Genomic DNA, 24,837 nt, shown 5'->3' with positions numbered 1-24,837 from the left:
ACTTTCTCCACTGTGCAGCGCACATTTAACTTTCAATTTTATGGCTGTGTTTAAAGTTTATTTATTTGTAATGTTTTTATTGATTTCAGAGAGGAAGGGTGAGGGAGAGAGAGAGAATCATGGATGGGCTGTCTCCTGTTTGCCCCCTACTGGGGATGGAGCCCGCAACCAGGCACATGTCCTTGACTGGAATGGAACTGTGTCAATCAAGATTCACATTTAGTTATTAGATTAATCTTTTAGATTCACCTCCTTAATCTAGAATCGTTCTACAGTGTTCTTTGTCTTCAGTAACACTGGCATTTTATTTTATTGGTTTGAGAGACAGACAGACAGACAGACAAGCATCAGTTTGTTGTTCCACTTATTTGTGTGTTCATTGGTTGATTCTTGTATGAGCCCTGACCGGGGATCAAACCCACAACCTTGGCGTGTCAGGATGACACTCTAACAACTTGAGCTATCCGGCCAGGGCCCGTTGATGAAAATTCTTAATGACAAAACTGATGATTTTCCCAGTGTTTTCTACCGTTTCCAATAAAAATAATACTTGTTGAAAAATAATAAGTATACAGTGAAATTCTAATACTTTAAGTAGTGGTTTACAAATAAGCCCATTGTACCTTTAAAAGTTATTACATTCATTCTGTTCATTTATGTCCCAGACATTTCACATAAATATGTAGTATAGCCATTGCTCGAAAGGAAAGCAGCGTAATTTTTAGATAACCCTCTAAAAGGTGAAGCTTCCAAACATGGATGGCTGGTATAAATCAGGTTATTAGTTGGAATTCATAAATTAGCAACATGAATTGATTGACATTTTAGGCCTGCAATGCCACATGCTCCAGTGTCCTAAAAGATCAGCTCACTTGCTTTCAGGTACCTATTGCTGCATAAAAAAATCACTGTAAAACTTAGTGGCTTGGAACAACACCTCTTTTTTTAACTTACAAATGTGCAGTTTGGGCTGGACTCCTGGTTCCTAGGTCCATGCTCCTCTGCTCCAGGGACTGCCAGCTCCAGGGACTCCCCAGTGGGAGGCAGCCGATCCATGATTCTCTCTCATCATTGATGTTTCTATCTCTCTTGCCCAGTTAGTGTGGTTCAATGGTTGAGCATCGATCTATGAACCAGGGTTAGGGTTAGGGTGAGGGCTGGAGGTCACAGTTCGATTCCCAGTCAGGACACATGCCTGGGTTGCAGGCTCAATCCCCAGTTGGGGGTATGCATCTCTCCCTCTCCCTCTCTGAAATCAATAAAAAATATATATATTAAAAATTCTATACATATAAAAGCCTAATAGGCATATTGTTCTACTGGGAGTATGACTGCTTGCTATGACATGTGTTGACCACCAGGGGGCAGCGTGTGATGTTGGTGAGCAGCACTGGCAGTGGGCAGCAGTGAAGGAGCTGCTGGCTCCAATGGGCCCCAACAAGAGCGGAACCGCAGTGGGATGGTGCAGCAGGTGAGTGGGCGGTGCCAGGCCAAGGTGGGTGCAAGCAGGGGCCCTATTGTCCTGCCAATCGCCCCGCAGATGGCAATAAGCAGCGACAGTGGGGGTCGGGGCCACTGCCCCAATTGATCACCCCAGACAGTGACCGGCAGGAGTGTGTGTGTGTGTGTGGGGGGGGGGCAGCCCCAATTGATCGCCCCATAGGCAGGATGGTGGAGCAATTGAGGGGGCACTGCCATGCCACGGTGGGGTACCAGTTGGGGCTGCAGGACTGGAGGCACGAGCTGGGACCCAATCCCCGGAGGCCACACCAAGGGACCCCACCCGTGCATGAATTCATGCACCAGGCCTCTAGTAATAAATAAAATAAGTAATTTGTGGGAAGATACTTTGAGATTCTGTAAATGCTCATTTCCTCATTTAATATTTAACCTAGTACATTTAGCATCCATTTATGATTCTTTCCTGTACCTTGTGTTAATCTAATAATAACAATTTATGTATTTGGTTTTTACTCTATTATTAATATTTTTTCATCCTCACCCGAGGATATTTTTTTATTGGTTTTTAGAGAGAATGGAGGGAGGGAGAAGAGAGAAAAGTTGATGTGAGAGACAGACTGGGCCTTGACAGGGGCCAGGCATCAAGAGTGCAACTCAGGTTCATGCCTTTGACTGGGAATGAAACCCTCGATCCTTCAGTCTCCAGGCTGACACTCTAAGCACTGAGAAACAACAGCCAGGGCATTATTTTTTAATTTATTTTTCAATTATGTTACATTCAATATATTATATTAATTTCAGGTATACAGCATAATAGTCAGACAATCTTATACTTTACAAAGTGTTCCCTCCAATATTTCAGTAACCCCCTGGCAGTGTACGTAGTTATTACAATATTATTGACTATATTCCCTAGCCAACATTTTACTTTTTAAATTATTTTCTGTCTTGTGGTGTGAAAGTCAGACATGTACTTTATTAAAGTTGCCCTGGTATGCCGGCCAACATTTACAAAGCATAAGACGTCCTGAATTATGGCTGTGAAAACCGAACATTTAGGATTTAGGTATTTTATGAATTTTTTTGCCACATCCTATGCTGATTTCCTCGGAATATTTGCTCTTAAATTCTACCAAAGGGAATAAATAGCATAGTGTCTCAGGAGAAGCTGGATGAATAAAACAATAGGCGGATATATTGACTCTGCTATTTTCAGTTACCGCTGAAAGTAATTTTAGAGCCATCTGTGGCTCTGATTCTAATCTCCTGCCTTCTTACACTGTTTCTCCCCTCATGTGAATAGAATGGCCGAAGGCTGGATAGTTATCCAGTTTCTTCCAGTAGCTACCAGAATGTCAGTGAAATGTGTGGTACCTCATTTTCTCTAGCAATCAGGTGGCGGGAAGGGATCGGTTCGGTCCATTCCCCAGTGACCTGTTGCTCCCTCCCAATCTTTTGTTTCTGACTCGCTTTATTGCAATACATATTTTGTTGCAGTGCTCTGGAACTAACTCACAATATTTCCAAGGTATATACACACACACATATACACATTACTATTTATTTTTTAAGAAGTTTTTATTGATTTCAGAGAGAGGAAGGGAGAAAGACATAGAAACATCAATTGGCCGTCTCCTACACGCCCCACACTGGGGATTGAGTCCACACCCCGGGTATGTGCCCTAGCTGGGAATTGAACTGTGACCACCTTTACATGGGATGACACTCAACCACTGAGCCACACCGGCCAGGGCACATTACTATTTATTTTATCTGAACCATTTGAGAGTAGGTTGCAGAAATTTTTCTACTTTACTCCTTAATACTTCAGTGCATATTTTCCTAAAACAGAGATATTCTCTGATGTAACCATAGTACAGTCATCAGAGATTACCATTGTATAGAAAACTTTATGTAATTACTAGAGGCCCGGTGCACGAAATTGTGCACAGGTAGGGGCCCTAGGCCTGGCCGGCGATCAGGGCCAATCGGGCCTTCTGGCTGCTGGCCTTCCTTCGTTCCATGCCAAGCCTGGTGGTCCGTGCATGTCATTCGAGTGATCAAACTCCAGGTCTCCTGGTAGAACTCCCAAGGGGACACTTTGCATATTACCCTTCTACATATATAGATTATATATATAAATACTCCATGTTTTAGTTTTGTCCATTGTCTCAATAATGTCCTTTATAGCATTTTCCCCTACAGTACAGGTTCCAGTCCAGTATGATTTCAGAGTATGATTCTCAGCTTTCCTTTGTTTTTCATGACTGACATTTTGTAAAGAGTATTGGAGCTTCCCTGGTGTTTCCTCATAGGTTCAGTTTTAGCTCCTCACCCAAAATACTAGTACTTGGATGGTTTCTCTCTCTCTTTAAAATTTAGATCTCGCCGTGGCCAGGTAGGTCAGTTGGTTAGAGCATCCTCCAAATACACCAAGGTTGTGGGTTCGGACTGGACAGGGGACATATAAGAAGCAACCAAAGAATACATCAGTAAGTGGGACAACAGATCAGTCTCTCCCCCCCCCCCTTTCTCTCAAATCAATCAATAAAATTTTTTTTAAAAAAATTTAGATCTCTCATCTATTTAGAGATTATTCTTGTGTGTGCTGGAAGATGTGGATCTAGTTTTATCTTTTCCAAAATGGGTGTCCTGCTGCTCCCACGTTATATCTCTGGACTTTCCACTCTCTTCCATTGGCATGTCTGCTTTCTAATCTGCCAGATGATACTGCTTTATATCAGAGAGGCTTTTTATACCTGGCAGGGCTAGTTCACCTCTGTAACTTCCCTTTTTCTGTGTTTTCTTAGTTTTCAATTTTGCACATATAAACTTTAGGATGAACTTGTCTAGCTCCATAAAAACATGTTTGTTTTCACTGGGATCCCATTAAATTTGTTCATTACCTAGGGAGAACTGACATTCTTATGCTGTGGGTTGAATTTGGTCCACCAAAAAGCTATGTTGAAGCTCTTACTCCTGATACCACAGAATGTGAGCTTATTTGGGAACAGGGCTGTTGTAGATGTAATTATGTAGTTAGGATGAGGTCATGCTAGAATAGGGCGGGCCCTTACTCCAATATGACTGTTCTTACAAGAAAGAATTCTACCTCAAGACTGTAACAGAAATACTGCCTGAGTTCCAGCTTGCTGGCCTGCCCCATGAACCAATTCCTTAAAATAAATGTGTGTGTGTGTGTGTGTGTGTGTGTGTATGTGTGTGTATATACATATACATATACATATACATATACATATACATATACATATACATATACAATGTGTTCCAGAGAATATATGAACCATATATATATATATATATATATATATATATATATATATATATATATGGTTCATATATTCTCTGGAACACATTGACTGATATACTGCTCTTTCCTATTCAAAAAGCTGTCTTTTCATTTGTCAAACCTATTTTTGTGTGTTTTAAGAGTTTCAAAGTTGAAATGCGTTTTCTATATACATGATTTCTTAAATGACAGCCAAGCTAGATATAAAATTCTTGGCTTGCATTTTCTTTTCTTGAAAATGCTATTCCATTCTTGCAATACTTTGTGTATTATTCTTGAGGTCTGATTCCAGGTAAATTTCCTCTTATATCAGTAATTAGAGGTCTGCTGCACGAATTCGTGCATGGGTGGGGTCCTCGGCCTAGCCAGCGATTGAGGCTGTCTTGCCCAGTCCCAATCAGGACTGATGGGGGCCAGCCGGCTGGGGAGGGACCATGGGAGGGCTCCAGGGCATATCCAGCCCATCTCGCCCAGTCCTGATTGGCCAGACCCCAGCAGCAAGCTAACCTACCAGTAGGAGCATCTGTCTCCTGGTGGTCAGTGCACATCATAGCAACCAATCTGTCGGACACTTACCATATTAGGCTTTTATATATATAGATTTGACCTTTTTCCTGGAAGCCCTTAAAATCTTTCTTTTGTCTCTAAAGTATAAAATTGTATTAAGATGCATCTCAGAGTTGATAGACTCAGGTCAATTTTCCCAGGTATGTATGTAGATTTTTCTTATTTATGGAGTTTTCTTGGATTTGAATTTTGAAAAATTAGTTCTCTTCCATTGTTGTTTTTCTTGTATATTTTCCATTTCAACTATTTTTTTCTGACCCCTTTTTCTTATTTACCTGGTTTTCTCTTTATGCTGTATCCTTTATTAGATTTCACTTGAATCTATTTTCCTTTGGGTTCCTTGTAATTTATTCATTTGAGATGGTTGTCTTTTACTTTGACTTCAATTTCTTTCCCTAGTTCAATCGACTCTCTTGCATTTATTTCTATCAGTCCTTTTCCATTCTTAATTTTTACATTTCTGCTTTTAGGATTTTTTATATTGAAAAACATGTGTTTAAATGCAATTCAGTTTAGATTTTTCCTGGTTGGCTTTTATGGGGAAAATTTTTGTGAGCTGATTTTTTTCCTGTTTTTGTCTTAAAGTAATTCTGTTTTTGTATTGAAGTAATTACTTTCTTCTCCTCCCAGGCATGCTGTGGACAGAGTTCCTAGCTGAATAGCGCCTTCTTCTTCCTCTCACAGAACAGACAGGGTTTTGCCACACGAGGCGGGAGGGGGGCGAAGACAGGCAGGGCTCCCGGGGCACTCCGCCTGTGCTGTGGGAAAGGACCAGCTTTAAATTGTTAATTTCAAATCCACTGCGGACCAGAACTCTTGTAAAATACAGTGACAATGACATTTGTAATGATAAAAAATACAAGCCTAATTGTTTTATATTTAACAGACAAAATTGCATTTTTAAAATGATTTTTTATTACCCTAGCTGTTTGGCTCAGTAGATAAGAGCGTCAGCCTGCAGATTGAAAGGTCCCTCTTTGTACATGCCCAGGTTGCAGGCTTGATCCCCAGTAGGGGGTGTGCAGGAGGCAGCTCATACATGATTCTCTCTCATCATGGATGTTTCTCTCTCTCCCTCTCTGAAATCAATAAAAATATATTTTAAAAAATAAATAAAAGGATTTTTAAATTGATTTTTTTTAGAGAGAAGAAGGGAGAGAGAAACATCAATGTGAGAGCAAAACATTTATCGGCCGCCTCCTGTATGCTCCCTACCGAGGATCAAGCCCGAAACCTGGGCATGTGCCCTGACTGGGAATCAAACCAGCAACCTTTCAGTTCATGGGACAGAGCCCAACCAACTGAGCCACACCGGCCAGGGCAAAATTGCATTTTAAAACAATATAATCAGAGAAAAAGAAAAAATTATAAAAACTATGCATTCATTGAAAGTGAATATATATAGGTAATTAATCACTATTTATATTCATAACTTTATCATTACCCAGTTGTAACTAAATAAAAAGTTACAAGTCAAAGCAGTTCTCCCACATCAACTACCTATATGCACACTTTGAACAAAACGCATGAATATTAATATTTTAAAGTTTTTATTAAAATATTTTTTATTGATTCAGAGAGGAAGGGAGAGGGAGAGAGAAACATCAATGATGAGAGAGAATCATGGGTCGACTGCCCCACACTGAGGATCGAGCCTGCAACCCAGGCATGTGCCCGGATCAAGAATTGAGCTATGACCTCTGGTTCATAGGTCGAGGCTCAAGCACTGAGCCACGCTGGCCGGGCCATATTTAAAAATTTTGAATGTGACAGATAAGCTTGGTTGCTTGTCAGCCTATCTAATTGAGGTTGGATTGTTGACAGGGCTTGTGTAGGGATGATATATAGCTGAGCTGCTTCTTTCTTTGGTCTTAACATTTATAGTAGAGAAACTAGTCTCACAGAGCTGTTGACAGGAAAGGAAGAAGATATTTTAAAGTAATTCAGAAAGTTCAGGATATTCATTTTTAATTCCCATCCAAAATAAAAGCAAGTGATGATGTATCCCCAAAATGTCTTCAAATCTTCATCCAGCTCTAACAATTTATGATGTAAAAGTTAAATATAAATTCTGAATGTGATATACTTGTGGGTAACAGTTGGCAAACTAACCTTAGACTAGCTTCCATTACAGCATGGAGTGTGGTGCATGACTAGGACAACCTGCTCTCTGTGACTCACCCTACAAGCTTTCCAGTATCCAAACTGGTCTGTGCCTCGTTCACTGAGATGAGTCTGTTGATCATGTGTTTGGATATCATCACGTCAAATCGCTATAAAAATTTCTCAACACTTATAGCATAGCAAACTGCTAACAGCCCAGACCTGCACCAGTCTCTGGCCCCCCGGCCCACTGGCAAGTTACCAGAGACTCCTTGCATCTTCCGGGGAAGCCGAAAGTAGAGGGAGTATTGCTAGTGGAGATAAAAAAAAGCTCACCAAAACCACCGAAGACCTTTAAAGGTGGCAAGAACATCTACCCTGATTCCTTCCTCATTCTCTCAGGTGTTATGCTTACATGTTCTAAATGACACCACTTTTTCTTTCCTTCCTTGTCCCACCCCTCTTTCTCTCCATCACATAAAGGTATCACACAAAGGTGGTTTACTTGGTATTTAGTCCACAAACATCACGTGGTGCCAGAAGGCAAACAAGTGCTCAGAAAAAATGAGGATGTGTCAAAAGGACATAGGAGCCAAAGAAAGGGGCTCCCATTGGCCAAATCTGGGACAGAAAAAATGATTATAATCCAGTAATGGATTATAGCACAGAGACTAAAACAAATATCCATGAGTTCAGGTAATCTATCTATCTATCTATCTATCTATCTATCTATCTATCTATCTATATGGCTAATATGCAAAGTGTCCCCTTGGGAGTTCGACCGGGAGACTGGGAGTTTGATTGCTCGCTATGACGTGTGCTACCAGGGGGTGACGCGGAACAGAGGAAGGAAAGCCCTGGCTGGGAGCTGCAGTGGGGGAAGGAAGGCCCCGGCCACCAACCCCAAGGCCCCCGATGGGCTCTGATTGCGGCCAGGCCTAGGAACACTACCTGTGCACAAATTTCGTGCACCGGGCCTCTAATAAATAGAATTGATAAATTAGTGGGAGAAAAGGGAAAGCTCTTTACACAGTTCCAATTAGTAAGTATACTGGGAATAATGGATTGAGAAAATCATTATTTGGCAAACACTACAGTAATTATTATTTCAGGCAAGAATCAATGGATGCTAAAATGAATGGGTAAAAGTAGGATGAAAATGGGATATAAACATAGTCTTAAAGTGTCTAAGTACAGCCCAGCCAGTGTAGCACAGTGGTTGAGCATCAACTTATGAACCAGGAGGTCACGGTTTGATTCCTGGTTGGGCCTGATTGCAGGCTCAATCCCCAGTATGGGGCGTGCAGGAGGCAGCTGATCAATGGCTCTCTCTCATCATTGATGTTTCTTTCTCTCCCTCTCCCTCTCCCTTCCTCTCTGAAATCAATAAAAAAACAATGTTTTAAAAAGACATAGCAAAAGAAAATAAAAATTGATTCAATATTATTCCTAATAGAATTAGGCTATAAGCAGTATCTATCACATATGAAATCTCAAATGTTTTATAAACCCAGAATATTCTACCAATAAGATATGAAGTGATTGGGTTTTTCTTTCAATGCCAGTGGATAGTCAGCCATGAGGCTTTCCTGCTTTTCACACACAGTGATTTATGTTCCTGAACAAATGAGACTTAATTTAAGAGCAAATCATCAGCAACAGGTATAATAATCTTGGCAGAACATTTATTTTAATTAATTGCTTTCTGTCTAACACAGATAGAAGGGTGCTGATGCCATTTACCCTATAAGGATTAGTGCTGTCATGTAATTAATTTTTTTTCTTCCCCTAGAACTTAAAAGTCATCAGTTTTAAATCACAAAGGCATTGGTTTACTTCATTGTTAATCAAAACAATCTAACTTTTATGCACTGTTTATAGAAGAAACTGGTGGAAGAAAAATGAATTTTAATCACTGCAGCATTACAGATTTCCTGCTTCCCAAACATAGGCCCTTAGGGGTGCCATGGGGGTCAGTATCTGGGGCTGGGCAGCTGAACAACCTTCACCTCATAACCTTGGCAGTGGGTAGCAGCGGAGCATACTTGAGTGATTTTAGAATAGTGTAGTTTTTCTTCCCTGTGGAGTTCACTATCAACTTCATAATTCCTTATTATTTACTAGTGGCCCGGTGCATGAAATTCATGCACATTAAAAGGGGATTAATTAGAGGAAATATTTTAATATTGCTATTTGCCCTTTCTCTATAATAGAAGTGTCAGAGATGAAAGAAAATTAGTAAAATGTATATGAAAACCTTCCTCCTGTCAGTCTGGGACGTGCTGTGGGACCCAGAGTCAAGTCCCTGCCCACCTGTGGTACCTCAAAATCTCGTGAGACCCAGACCCATCCGGCCCCACCCCCATTGGATGAGATCCAGACAGGGCCAGTCCCACCCTTTAAGCTGGGGGGGTGGGGGGGTGGCGCGCGCACACGCGCGCAGGCTCAGGTCCCCGACAAGCCCTGCTGGGTGGGGGTGGGGGCACAGCCTCAGGTCCCTGCTGATTGCTCATTAAGGCTCATTATGGAATTTGGCCTCCACTGTGGGTACAGCCATCTTGTGTTATGGAAACCCCCACCTCCACTGTGGGTGCTGCCATCTTTGTGACGGTATGACAGTCAATTTGCATATTTCCTCTTTATTAGATAGGATAGTTTAATGGGAGGCAAAAATAAAAATATTTCCTTCGCGCTATGGATGCTTAACACTGCGGCTGTCAAAGGATCTTGCAATAAATGGTAGAAAACACAACCAAATAGACTCCGTTTTCTCAAATCTGCTGACCCTTATTGTTACTTAGAAATGATTTGATGATCTTTTCAAAGAGGCAGCAATAGCCGATATTAAACCCACAAAGGAGCAGGGCAGTGTAACACTCATACTAACATAATTTAGCTACATCATCATGAAATTTTAAATTCTATGTAAGTCATTTAAGAAAATTGTAACCTTTAAACCTCTGCTTTGGATAGTCCTTCATATTCTAACCAATTAGTTGCTTATTCGTCTTTGAAAATTATATACTATAGGGAAATTTAAGCCTTTCCTTCCTAAAGTCTAGTTTGAATTGATCATATACTCTGTATAAATGCAATCACAGGAGTGGTGATCAAAGTGTCCACCTTCTATTTGGTACCTCAGGAGGCAGTGAGAATAAACAGATGTTAAAAAGAAGCATGAAACTGTGTAACAAAATGGCCAATTCCGATGAAATAAAATCCTGTTTAGGTAGGGTTTTACCATATAAAATAGATTTAGTATTGAAATGACACAGATTTGGAATCATTAACTTTATTTGTCACTCTTCACAGACATTGGTCCACTTCCACATTAAAGGTAGGAACATCTAAACTTAGTCTTCGATAACGACATTGTACCACAAACCATAGTAACTTACAGAGAAAAGTTACTGAGATAAGGAGATTTTTATATTCATGACCTTAGACATCCCCCAAATATCTGTCCTATCTGTATAATTATGAGGCCTTATAACTCCACAAAGCTATTTCTTCTTAATTTAGTATTTTTAATAGCCACACTAGACCATCAGATCACCAAACTTTCAAGAGGCTGGAAAACAGATGCAGTTCCTAATCTAAGTGACTATACGCACATGCATAGTTTAGAGCTGCTTTAAAGTTAAAAGTCTTCTCTAATTTCAGAGATATTTACATCAAATTAAGACATTTATAGTAGCTCACAGTACATAACAACCCAATACCATTGTCACCTGTCCTGTGAGGAAGTTAAGCATTCATAATCTAATAAATTCAGTGCACTTTGTCAGCATAAATAACACAAGCTATTCTAAATGTTTGACATTTATTTCAGTGCATTATTTTCAAATACTAAATGGAATGAAATTATAATTACTGGTTATATCATAATTGAGCATACTATGGAATCTGTTACACAAACAATTCACATCAATACTCTAATTCATTCTAAAACAACTTCACAGGCACACACAAAATAGAGAACAAAATTTGCTTTTAAAAAAATTTAAAGTATACTGTCAACTTTACACTGAAAGATTTATTTTCATAAAACAGCCTATTCCCAAACCCCTTTTCTAAGTTTGACTTGAGAAAGTTCAATCCATCCGAATCTTCTGATTTGTCATCCTGTAAATGATGCTATCGTATCCAGGATCCATGTTCCAAATATTGTAAGAGGTGATAATCACAGCCAAGGCCAAGCCGATCATTATCCAAAGCACCATGTTGAAAATCACTGAATACTCAAAATTATACTTATAAGCAAGATTATAGGGGCTTGATGGGTTCTTCTACAGTGAAGAAAGAAAAGGGAGAGGGAAGAATTTTAAGAGGAAATTACCCAATGCAGCAGCTCCGATTCATCTCTAACAGGCATTTACTCCTAAGTGGGTAAGAGCTTGTTCGAGGAGGGACCAGGAGGGAGCTTGCAAGGAGGAGCACACGCTCTGCTGACAGAGTGCGAGCAGGTTCAACTGCCACCGGTGACTTAAGGTTTAGCGGGGTTTTCAAGTGAATGTCACAGTTTTAAAGCAGGATCTGAAAACGTCCTTACCTCTTGTTTTGCCTCAAGGATAGTCCTTGTCTTCCTCACAAGGGATGTGTCGAAGGATCTGACAGTCACCAGCTCTACCACTGCATTCCCACCATAGAGACCATACATGTCATCTGCAAACTGAGCAGTCAGTGACATTACGTAAATCTTACCTACACGTTTATTTAAATCATTTGTAAAGCTTCTATGCACCTACAAGAACAACATACCTACCTATTGGCTCATGAAATACAAGCTTAGAACAGGCAAGTCTTAAACGTTTCAACATACATCCAAATGTTCCAAATAACTTGAAGGGCCTGGATTTTTGGCATATACGTTGGGAGCAGGGAAGGAGGGAAGGGAAATGAAAGAATCTTCCTAAACGGTCTCTGGTTCATCAAAACATTTAACTGGGAAACCTCATTAAAGAGTTACAGGCGAGTAATTTCAAGAGCAAGAGAAATGAGCGTTTATTACCTACCTACTGAATGCCTGCTACCAGCTTGGTGCTCCCTTTGATTATTTCAGTGTGTAATGGGGACAGGGGTTCGGTGGGGAAGATGAAAAGTCCCAGTAATGGATGGCAGTGGGGGTTGCACGGCAATTTGAATGTACTTAATGTGATAGAACTCTATGCTTAAAAATGATCAAGTGGTAAGTTTTATGTTACATATATTTTAGCAGAATGAGAAGAAAAGGTATTGGGCTGGAGTTATCCATCATTTCCTACGCTGCCTCTGCCAGCATTCCAGACGTCCCAGTATACATATACATCTTTGCTGTACTCTATCCTGGCCCACTAAAATCAGAAGTTCTCCAAAGAGCATGAGTTCAAACAACATTAAATATTCCAATAAACAGACTTTTCCATTAAGAGGCTAAAAGTGAGGTGGTCATATTGTAACCTCTCATACCCCACTGATAATTTACCTTTTGTAGAGCATCAACAAGGATCTTAGAAGCATCTCTGAATTGTTCAGAATCTTCTCCGTAATGTTTCCCAATTTCATCCAAACCTGCCAGCTCCAGTGAATATAAATCAGGAGAATGGTCCTTGGCTAGATGCTTATGTCGAGACAACTGAGGAGAGCAAAAAAACAAAATAAAGTGGATGAAGTCATATCAAACACAGCCAATTAAAGTTTTATGCCCAACTAAACTAGGCTGAACAGAACCAGCCCGTGTGCCACAATAGTCTAAAATGGCGGCAAATGGAGCTGGTTTAAATGGGAGTTTCCAATAAATCCAACATAAATCTCAATTTTAAGAGCAGTTCCAGGACTACATGAATATTTAATAAAAGCTCTTTTTAAATTTTCTTTTAAAAACTTCAGATATGAAAGAACAGATGGTTGGACCAGTCTGATCCCAGAACACGAGCCATCAACGCTCAGAGCAGACACTTCCCACAGTGACTTACAGAGAAAAGTTACCCCCCGGCGGCCCCCGGACCGGGCTTCCAGCTCCCGGAGCCAGCCCTGCTGGAAAAGTTTGGGCAACGACTTCAGTAGACAGCGAACAGGTATGTTTTTCTGTTTCAGTCACAGGAAGATTTTTGTGAAAAAAATAATTCACCAAAAATACCCTTTAGGCAGATTTATTCCCTTCCTGACTGGGTGGACAGCTTTGTTAGTCCAAACTGTTATTTCTATTTTAAATACAGGGTTTAAGTCTTAATGTCTCACAAGAAATCATAGCCGAGCCAGGGCTGCAGCCAGGGTGCCCACTCAAGTCCTGTGTTCTTGGAGGAGATACTACCGCCTGAGAGCAGAAATCCAAGGTAATTTGACTAACATGAGTTCAAAATTCCCACCCCACCACCAATTCCTCAACTGGCATGGCAGCGCAAACCCAGGGCGTACGTGGTCAAACTTTGCTATTGGCTCACTAGCATGCACAGGTTCTCTAGAAGCGTCTTCTGGCACCAACATAATTGGAACTGAACAATCAGAGCAGCTACTCACCAAACTTGAAATGTCATGTAGAACTTGCAGTTCGGAAAGGAAGAGCAGATCGACCTGCAGAGCAAAAGAAATGCGCAGTGCCTTCAATATGCATCGCAGAGCGGAGCTCGCCACTTATCAGTGAGGAGCAGGCATCACACACGCTAAGCACGTGAGCGAGCTTACGCAACCGTTGGCCTCCGTTTGGTGGGTTCATGTCCATGGACAATACACGAGACATCACTTCCCACCAGAAAAGGGATGGCCATCCCCACCCAGTGACCACCACTCAGCTGGGTCTTTTTATTTCTTTTTTAATGTTTTTATTGACTTTTTAGAGAGAAAGGATAGGGGGTAAGGAGTGGAGGGAGGGAGGGAGGGAGGGAGAGAAACAGACAGACATCGATCGGTTGCCTCCTGCACACTCCCTGCTAGGGAATATAACCCACAACCTGGACAATTGTTCTGACTGGGAATTGAACAGGTGACCTTTTGGTACGGAATGACACTTAACCAACTGAGTCATCCCAGCCGGGGCTCAATAGCCACTTTTCTTTTTTATTTTTTTAAAATATATTTTATTGATTTTTTACAGAGAGGAAAGGAGAGAGATAGAGAGCTAGAAACGTCAGTGAGAGAGAAACATCAACCAGCTGCCTCTTGCACACCCCATACCGGGGATGTGCCCGCAACCAATGTACATGCCCTTAATGGGAATCGAACCCGGGACCTTTCAGTCCGCAGACCGACGCTCTACCACTGAGCCAAACCGGTTTCGGCAATAGCTACATTTCTGATAAAGCTATGATCAAGCATCTAAACTCTACAGTTTTTCCTCAGGATGTCAGAAAGTTCTGCCACACTGCAGTGAGGCCCTGCCAGTGGCCCCGTTTGCCTACATCCCTTGAGCATGTCCTACATTGGAGAGTAAAGGACAGTGGTCCTGGTCAACCATAGGAGGAGGCGGCGAGGGTGCCAGACAGGTGGTGTGCCACGTGGTTAAGAGGGTGTGTGAGCGGGTGGTGAAACTACAGACAGGAGTCATAAGTAAGGGTGGCTCCCTCCACTTCACTGTCAGAATAAACTAGAGCCCTGGCCAGTTTGGCTAGGTGGACAGCATGTCAGCCTGAGGACAGAAGGCTCCCGGGTCCTATTCCGGTCAAGGCTCAATCCCTGGCCCCAGGTGGGGCGTGTGCAGGAGGCAACCTATCGGTGCATCTCTCTCACAATGATGTTTCTCTGTCTCTCCCCCTCCCTTCCACTCTCTAAAACTCACTAGAAAAATATCCTCAGGTGAGGATTAGCAAAAAATAAAAAATAGAAAAGAAACAAAGGAGAATGAACTAGAAACATGAGGGAACACATCAGAAGTGGCAGTGAATGAGGGCACCCACATAGCCAGAATGGCCAGCTCCATCCGCCGCTAGGTAAGTCCCGTGATTTCTGGTTTGTCCCGATTCACTGGTGACAACCCTCATTGGAGAATGTAACCCTGCTTACCAGCACAGTTCAGCTCACCAGCGGCGCGGACTCACGCCGTCCACGAGAAAACTGCACTAAGGAAAGAAGAATCTACTCCAGCCATAAACTTGCAAAAGTCAGCAGCATTAGAAATGGGAAAGCAGTAACGAGATTAACTTGTGCGTCGGTAACTATACTTACTTCATTGTTCCTGCTCAGGGAATTGAGGGGAAGCGAGTTGAGGACAGAGTTTTCTTGAAACAGGCGACTGCGGAGCTGTCGTAACGTTACTGAAAGATCTTCAAAAGCTGAGTTTGCCTTCCCTACCATGTACACCCTCTGCAAGAAGAATCCAAAAGTTTCAGCTGTGTCCTACAGAGTAAGTCCAATGTACCACGGCATTGTTCATAAAATTGGTTTTGAGTTTTCATTAACTAATGAAAGCTATTTTCTTAAAGCATCTTAAATAAAAAGTCTATCACTTACTTCCTCGCTGGGAGCCAGCTGCAAAACTACTGGCGTTTCTTCAGAAAATAAGGAGTGAATGGAATTTGCAACGCTGTCCAGGTTGAAAGGAACCGCCTGAAATTGAAGAGGAGGACCTTAATTATTATCTCAACCAAAGTGCGAAGGAAAATCATTCAGATGGTATTAAAAAAGGAGCCTCAAAAAAAAAAAAGGCATCAGCATTTTCTAGGGAAATTCAAAAGACCCAAATCACATCCGAACACAGTCCTTTTGAGGGCACAGAAGGTCAGACAGCCGCCTAGCGGGCCAATAAGCCTGTCCCCCAATGCGCCCCAACAGGAAATGACCTGCAAACACCACGGACACAATGCTGTCTTGCATAAACCATCATTTCCTGGTGGTCATGTGTGTATTTTAAACAGCAATATATTTGGTCTCAATATTAATTAAACATTCGACAAAGAATGTATATTCTACAATAAAGTATAAACTTTCACTCAGAAGGTCAGCATACACCTGAAACGCGTAGAATGCCATTAACCAATGTCACCCCAATACATTTAATAAAAAGAAACCAGGTCAGAAGATTTTGAATTGAATTGTATTGAAAGAAACAGATCTCATTTTTCTTTCTTTTTTTTTTTTAAGAAATGTGTGTTTATTTTTTTTATTTTTTTATTTTTTTAAATATATTTTATTGAATTTTACACAGAGGAATTGAGAGGGATACAGAGTTAGAAACGTCGATGAGAGAGATACATCTACCAGCTGCCTCTTGCACATCCCCCACTGGGGATGTGCCCACAACCAAGGTACGTGCCCTTGACCGGAATCGAACTCGGGACCTTTCAGTCCGCAGGCCGACGCTCTATCCACTGAGCCAAACCGGTTTTGGCAGATCTCATTTTTCATTTCAAAATTTTAAAAATGTTTAATAAGACTTAGGGTTTGTCTTCAGATACACTGAAGACTCTTAGACAAGGCCTAAATTGTGTCACAGAATTTCAAAGGGCTTTTATTGTAGGACTATGTGATATTAAACTGAAATAACTACTTGTGGTAAAACCTTCCTTGAACTTATTGAAGTGTAACATACATGCAATACAGTGCATAGACCTTGGGGTAACAGCTCAAGGAATGTTCACAAATGGATACACTCCTATATCCCCCCAGATCCAGACGGAACGTGATCAGCACCCTAGAACCTTCCCCATCAGTCACTCCACCCCAAGAATAAGCACAAGTCTGACTTCTGTCCTCACAGATCTCTTTTTGCCCTCCCTTAGTTTTAACAATAAATTGCGATAATTTTCCCCTCAAAATAATTATTTAATCTCAATATTATGGTACTAAAACAAGCACTGTAGCCCAGCTGGAGTGGCTCAGGGGTTGAGCATTGACCTATGAACCAAGAGGTTATGGTTGATTCCCGATCAGGGCACAGGCCTGGTTTGCAGGCTTGATCCCCAGTGTGGGGCGTGCAGGAGGCAGCGGATCCATGATTCTCTCTCATCATGGATGTTCCTATCTCTCCTTCTCTGAAATCAATTAAAATATATACTTTAAAAAAACAAGCAGTATAGTAGTAGTGGTTTTGCTTTAATGGAGATTTCTTACAGTAATTCCTTTTACTATTAAAAGGTTCATGTTTATAAGCAGCAAAGTAATGCTAACATGGCACAGGCAGAAATTATTGGGATTATATAAACCTTACTGATCAATCCTACCACTCATGATGCTGTGAAACAAAATCATTTCCTCTTAGTCAAGATGCACATTAACTCTCCCCAAAATTCTCCTAAAGTGAGTTAATGAGCAAAAGAAGAGAGGAGAGCGTTCACGCTTGCGGGAGCATCCTGAGTCAACCACAGCTCTGCCCGTGCAGCAGCCACTCCGGCCTCCGGCTCGGGAGGGAGCACTAGGACACGCACCTAGGGGAACGGCACGCGTGGCCGGACGGTTGGAGGACTGGGGAGTCGGTGCTGCCTGCTGGGGAGGAAAAGGAGGGTCTCACAGCAGCTGTCAGCGCCTGCTGGAAGCTGGGAGGGAGGGAGGGAGCCTCCAGTCGCCTTCCAGAAAAATGAGGTGAAATTCTGAAGGGAAAGTGACAAGATAACGCCCGAGACAGTGTCAGGGAGCCACGGCGACTGCTTTCCGTTTTCCGAGCCTGACTGTTCCGAGTGGGGCCATTTGTCTGCCGTTTATCTGAGACAGTGCTCCGTGCACGGGGCCAGACGAGCCTCCGCAAACTCCCAGCCGCCGCTCACTGCTTGTTCCAGTTGTTTCACTTATCAGTCAGCGCACAGACAGACAGGCGCGGAGAACCGGCTCCTGGTGACAGCTGACAAGCAGTCACAGCGCTGGCTCCCCGTACTCACGTTCTGCAGCGGGTAGGAGATGACGCTGCCCGGGGGCAGCGCGAGCCGGTCCACGCCCTTCACCATCACCATCACCGTGGCCTGGGGACGATGGAAGAGGTTTCCCACGGCGAGGCCCGGCCAGGAAAGGTCCTGAAGGTGGAAAAGCGCCGAACGGCGCTGAGTTACCAATTCGGGGAAGCATGCTGGAGCTTCTGGGAAAACAGCTAAGACTGTGGTCGGCAAACTTTGGCTCGAGAGCCACATGCGGCTCTTTGGTTCCTTGAGTGTGGCTCTTCTACAAAATACCATGGTCAGTGCCCTTATAAAGGACCTGGAGCAAGAAATGGCCGCTGCTTAGAAGCCACCCAGCTAGTGTTCTGTAACAGCAGCAGGAACTAAACCAAATCTGTACTGAAAACAATAGAAGTATATGTCCTGTTAACAGTGGGGCAGATGCATTCTCTTATATACGAAGAGTGTCACTACTATGAGTAAATCATTACATGGGCAATGATTTATAAGGATTTGGTTTCATAAGCCAAGCTTGTATTTACCCAAAAGCTCCCTAACTACAAATGAGCCCTTTTACTTCTGCAGCCTGTACCAAATATACCTGTTTGCTTGTTGCTTTCTAGGGCTATTTGCAGAAATCAACAAAAATGCTTTTAGAAACAGCTCTAATTAAAAAAATTTATTAATTGATTTGAGAGAGAGAACATCGATTTGTTGTTCCACTTATTTATGCATTCATTGGTTGATTCCTGCATGTGCCCTGACCAGGGATGGAACCATATCAGGATGAGCTACCCGCCAGGGCCCAAATACATATTTTTAATGCACGTACTTCTTTCACAGAGAAGCCCATGGACAGTGCCGCCACGTCTGGGATGCGCTCCCCTGGGATAGGCCAGCTTCCATCACGGAAAACAACGGACCCCGGAGATCTCAATATACTGAACTCGTTCCCCAAAACACCTGGAAGAGAGCAGATTAGTAAGTGAATGATGAGCACATAAATCTTCTGCATCCATGTTGGAAAGTATGCAGTATGTTTCCCCATTCCCAGTGACTTAGCACACTAAATCATGATGGGACAAAATGCCGGATCGTAAATAGACATCAATGAGTTCTTTTTCAAGGTATCAAAGAATTGAAGCACACGCATCCTGCTGTAACAAAGATACAACTATGAAACCGGGTTCCCCGGATGATCTAGAGGGCTTCCTACACATGGCTCTTAACCAGGGGCACGTGGCAATCTGTCCAGTATTAGAAATCAGTGGCACTCTCCAGAATTTAAGAAACAAAAACCCAAACTCCAGCACAGACTGCCAAGAATGAAATCTTAAAAACTCTACATTATTTCTACCATCGACCCTCTCTTCGAAATGCAAATTCACAAAATGTCCTAGCATTTCACCCTAAAACGTTAGTAGGTTAGTATCTTAGGGAAGATCAGATCTTTCATCCCTAGACAGACCTAGTGAAACGAGGCCAGTGAAGTGGGGGTGCATGTTACCAGTCAGGATACACAACACCAGGCTATAGAAACAAAACCCAGGAACTAGTATTCCCAATGGACATATGAGGAAGGTGAGAAAAGGTACTTTGTAATAATAAAGTCAGCTAGTCTAGGGATATGAGGAGAAGCCCAGCCGGTGTGGCCCAGTAGTTGGCATTGACCATGTTTGGTGTTGCGGTGTTGACAGTGAACAAAAGGCCTCCGATGGTGCTGATAAAACGAGTTGCAATTCAGTGCAGCCACCAGAGCAGAAATTTCCAAACTGTTCTAGCCCGAGGTGGACCAAACAAATGCGCAGGATGGAATGGCCGTTTGTAATGGGTACACATCTTGGTTCACTGAAGGAGTATTTTGCAAACTCTAAGGAAAATGGGCAGCAAGAGACGCTTTCTTTCAAAGCACACACATTAAAAAGCCACGTCTGCACCTGGAGTAGCCCTGCTTTGAGATGTGGCCCTACTCACTCCGCCCAGCAGTGTCACACTCAGTTCCTTTGCCGTGGCTTCATTAGTTTTTTAAAGGTTTTCATTGTTTTTTTTTTGTTTTGTTTTTTTGTATTGTTTTCTCTCTCTTTTTTTTTATTGTCTAAAGTTTTACATGTCTCCTTTTTCCCCCAATTGATACCCTTCCCAAGCCATTCCCACACCGGGCAAGCCCTCAACGCCCCAGTGTCTGTGTCTATTGGTTATGCTAATATGCATGCACACAAGTTCATTGATTATTTTATTTTATTTATTTATTTTTAAAATATATTTTATTGATTTTTTACAGAGAGGAAGAGAGAGGGATAGAGAGAAACATCGATGAGAATCATCGATCAGCTGCCTCTTGCACACCCCCTACTGGAGATGTGCCCGCAGCCAAGGTACATGCCCTCGACCGGAATCGAACCCGGGACCTCTCAGTCCGCAGGCCGACGCTCTATCCACTGAGCCAAACCGGTTTCGGCTCATTGATTGTTTCAAAGAGAGGGAGACAGAAACATCAATGGTGAGACAGAATCATTGACTGGCTGCCTCCTGCATGCCCCCCACTAGGGGGTCAAGCTCACAACTGAGGCCTGTGCCCCGACCGGGCATCGAACCGTGACCTCCTGGTTCATAGGTCGAAGCTCAGCCACTGAGCCACACCGGCTGGGCCTTTGCCTTGACTTTATAGTTAGATTCTCCTTCTGGTCCATACAGCAGTCCTGTGGGAGCCTAGAACTTTAGAGAACATCAGCCACAGACTCCAGACTTTGCAGGTTTCAATCCTTCCAGTACAAAACACAAAATCTGAACATAGCCCCCCTAGACACATGTTTACCAAGCACACACTGGTATAATAGGTTACATATTCGTAATATATGCACAAAAGTTACAGTCTTTGAAAAGGAGAGACCTGTATAATATTTTCCCCAATTTAATCATCTGGAAATATCAGGCAAACCCAAAGCGAGGGTATTCTACAAAACACCTGACCGTTGATTGCTAGTCCAAAAAGTAAGTGCCCCCACTCTCCTAGTCTCCCTCTCTCTCCTGAGGCTGAAAGCTCCCCAACACACGGATGGCCCCCAGAGTTGGATTTTCAGCCTGGATTTCTCTTGAGCCTCAGACCTGCACCAACAGTCTGCTGTGCCCCTCCATGGGCCCCACCAGCCCCGGGGGTCTTTCAAAGCCAACAGGTTTGGAAAGGAACTGCCCAGCTTTCCATCCGTTCTCCCGTGGTCTCCACCCTCAAGGATGCCCGGCCAGCCACCCAGCTACTCCAACAGGGCGCCTTGAAATCCCTCCTCAGCACCACAGCTCACCCGTCCACCTCATGAGTCCTTCCCACCCACGGCCAGTGCACACGCTCGGGCCCTTGCCAGGCCTAGGGAACTAGCCGCCTTAAGACCTGCCTTCTGTCACCTCCTCAAAATACAGATCTGTTCATTCACCCTTCAGTTTAACCACCTCCACTCACTCCCAGAGCCTTGGGGACCAAATGCAAGGGCACCTCACTAACACTGCTTCTGGGCTCTCTCAACTGAACCCCTGACACTCAGACTGTGCTGCCAGAAATGCCTCCTTCCCACCCCAACCTCCCACGTGCGTCCTGTGAGCCTCCCAGGCTGAGCCAGAGGCGGAGTCCCCCCTTTGGGGACTGTGTTTTTGACCTTGCGCCTTTCCTCTCCAGGGTGAACATGCGAACTTTTTCAGATACTCCTTGTAACGTGGTATTCATACCCTAACCCCCCTCCTCTAGTCTCTCTCTGACTTGGTCACCATTTTAAAGAACCTGTTCTTTTCACTAAGAGAGAAGTCTGGTCTCTTAAAGATGTCTTCCATTAAATCACCTTTAGTCATTGTGGAAAAAACTAATTGAACCTCAGCTGACAAGACCAAGTGATGCAAATGCTGACAGGATGGGATTCCTGGTCTGCATGGATGGAAAGCATGTTCAGACCATCCACCAAACCAAAAATAAACAAATAAAACCCCCTGAAAGTCCCTGAATCACAATAATATCATTTATAACACTAAACGTGGAATTAGCAATGTTCAGATAAATCATGGTGTGAAGATTTTTTAAGTTCAAAAATGAAATTTCAAAAATTAAAGTAGTCCTGGCCAGTTTGGCTCAGTGAATCGAGCGTCAGCCTCTGGACCAAATGGTCCGGGGTTTGATTCAGGTCAAGGGCATGTACATTGGTTGCGGGCTCCCCCTCCGCCCAGCCCTGGTTGGGGGCTCGTGCAGGAGGCCACCCATCGATGTGTCTCTCCCACATCGATGTTTTGCTCTGTCTCTCACTCTCTCTTCCACTCTCTCTCGAAATCAATGGGAAAATGTCCTCAGGTGAGGATTGACAGAACAAAAAGAAATTAAAATAAAAAGTTGCCCCCAAGTAACTTATAGATAGATGAGAATGACTTTCCAGAGACACAGAACAGCCCTAAAATCCAGGGGCAGGAAAAGAAGAACTGGTGTGAATACTGTGAAAAGAAGTAGAACTGTGCAAGCAGAGGCACAGGCTGGGGAGCGGAACCCAATTCCTCCCAACTGTTTTCCACGCGCCAGGCCCCAGCCCCCGTGATTCCCACAGCGGCGGCCTCCCACCGCCTGAGCCACGGCGCCTGGGCTGGGAAGGCCCACGCTCAGGAGAGCTGGTCTGGGTTCAAGTCCAGCCTTGCTGCTGCTGCCTGGCGGCGTTGGGCAATGTGCTTGGGCGTGCCCACTCTGTCCTGCGCAAGGACTGCCGTGGAATCACACGAATGGCCAGATGCACAAGAGGCCGAACCCGGCTGCCTGCACGCCCCTGGCTGAACAGCAGGGAAGCCGGGTCCTCAGAAAGCCATGATCTGGCATGTGACCCCAAGACCGTGACTCACAGCCAGTTCCCGAACCCTGACAGTCGCTCACGGACCGGCCGCTTAGAGGCTCGGAGTCCCTTAAGAAACAGCCAGGCGTCAATGACCCCCTCCAACTCTGTCTCCCGCAGCGATCACGGGGCCCGCGGCCAGGGAGGAGGACGTCGGGGAAACGGAAGAAACCAGCCGCTGCCGGCAGCTAAGGAGTCCCTGCCCTTCGCGGACGGCTGCGGTCCGCACCCCATTGAGAAACGCCTCCCAGTCCGGAGCCGGAAGAGGCCGGGGGGCGAGGCGAGCGGACGGCCTCCCGCGAGGAGGAAGGTGCGGCCGCTCAGACGCCCCCCGCCCGGCCCGCCGCGGCCCCCGCCCGCACTGCGGCGCCCGCCCCCCGGGGCACCCGCCCGGCGCCCCGACCCCGCGGAGCGCGCCGCCCGCCCGGTCCTCACCCGCCACCACCAAGGGCAGAAGCGCGACGAGCACAGCCATGGCTTGGGCGGCCGCGGCGGCGCGGGGTGACCAGGAACCGGCGGGAGGACGCGAGCGACCGCGGCGGCTCCGGGTGACGAGCTCCGGCGCGGCCCGAGCGCTGGGACCGCCCCGTCGTCGCCGCGCTCACCGGTGCCGCGCGCTCCGCCAATCGCCGGCGACGCCGCGGCTTGCGGGGGAGGCGTGGCCGGCGCGCGTCGGGCTGGTGGGCGGGGCTAACGCGATGGGTGGGCGGGCCTAAGGTGACGGACGGGTGGCCCTTCGAATGGGAGACAGCAATCGCGGAGCCGGGCAGGCCCGCCCCCTGGCCCGTGACAGCTGGTCACGGGCCCGGGGGCGCGCGGGCGGTCGCAGGTGTGGGGAGCGGACCCCGTGCCGCTCCCGGTGACGGGTGCCCACCGGCCGGCCGGCCCGGTCGCGTGGCTCTCCCTGCGCGGGGGTAGCCGCGGAAGCTGCGTGGCTGCTTTGGTCTCGCTCTATTGCCCAGATGCCGAGTTCCGGCGGGGAGGAAGCCGGGAGCCCTGTCCTCCACGTAGGGCCCCACGAGTAATTTTTAGGATGAATATTCACGGGACATACTGACGCTAAAAAAGGAAATTGGTTGTTTGTCTGAAATTCACATATTCCTGGGCGGCCTGTGTGCGGATTGCTAAATGAGGTGACCCTATCTCCTAAGCTTGTCTGACTTCCTGATCGACCAGGAGTGACGTGACAGAAACATCAATTACTTCCTTCGTCCACTCACTGCGGGCTCCGTGAGGACTACACATATTAATCAGACCAGGCCCGCCCTCCCCGCCGCTCATAACTCTGCCCGTGCTGGGAGGAAAGAAGTAACGCAATGTAAACATCTGCAGTTAGAGCCCGATTGCCAGCTGATGACCTTGAAAGATGGGTGCGTTCCCATAGGCAAGGGTAGGTGATGTGGGGAGGGGATCCTACCAGGTAGGAAACTAAGTTGTGGGGGAGGCAGCACACGGTGGAGTCACTCCGTCCACCTCGCTGCACAGCCTGGGACCTGTTCCAGACCGGGGCCTGGGAAGAGCTTGTCCTAAATGAACCTTACCTGGGGGCATAGTCAGCTGAAGATGGAGCAGAGCGCCTGCACACCCATCCAGCCTAAAGGAACAGGGAAAGGAGTGGATTGTTCTGTTCTTGAAAGAGTTCCAGAACATTCTTCCGTCTTTTAATTTGAAGATGACCAAAAATATTGTAAATAGACTGGAAAGAAATCCTTCCTCTTCCCCCTCCCGCAAGAAAACGTCAAAATCTCACCATCTCTCATGCTCTACC

At 44.8% G+C, this 24,837-nt stretch overlaps 1 protein-coding gene across 1 annotated transcript; it reads right to left on the bottom strand.

Annotated features, from left to right (window-relative positions):
- Positions 1-10,717: 10,717 nt before the first annotated feature.
- Positions 10,718-23,706, bottom strand: ATP6AP2 (ATPase H+ transporting accessory protein 2). Its single transcript, XM_084870119.1, has 9 exons — positions 23,505-23,706; positions 19,052-19,182; positions 18,226-18,357; positions 15,866-15,961; positions 15,581-15,718; positions 13,940-13,993; positions 12,906-13,055; positions 11,994-12,113; positions 10,718-11,730 (listed from the first exon to the last, which is right to left on the bottom strand). Exons 1-9 carry the CDS (start codon positions 23,542-23,544, stop codon positions 11,536-11,538), a joined length of 1,056 nt encoding a protein of 351 aa, XP_084726245.1. The 5' UTR covers positions 23,545-23,706; the 3' UTR covers positions 10,718-11,535.
- Between the last annotated feature and the right edge of the window lie 1,131 nt (positions 23,707-24,837).

Source organism: Pipistrellus hanaki (genome assembly GCF_964339955.1).
Source record: "Pipistrellus hanaki genome assembly, chromosome: X".
Lineage (NCBI taxonomy): Eukaryota > Metazoa > Chordata > Mammalia > Chiroptera > Vespertilionidae > Pipistrellus > Pipistrellus hanaki.
The sequence above is the reverse complement of the archived record's forward strand: the minus strand, read 5'-3'. Positions and strand labels throughout refer to the sequence as shown.

Bases quoted from the DNA above. Each gene is read 5' to 3' on its own strand.
- ATP6AP2 (XM_084870119.1), bottom strand. From the start codon at position 23,544: ATGGCTGTGCTCGTCGCGCTTCTGCCCTTGGTGGTGGCGG. The intron at 15,962-18,225 runs GTGAGTACGGGG...CTTCAATTTCAG, and splicing joins TCTCCTACCCGCTGCAGAAC to GCGGTTCCTTTCAACCTGGA. The intron at 11,731-11,993 runs GTAAGGACGTTT...TCTTCACTGTAG, and splicing joins TCCTTGAGGCAAAACAAGAG to AAGAACCCATCAAGCCCCTA.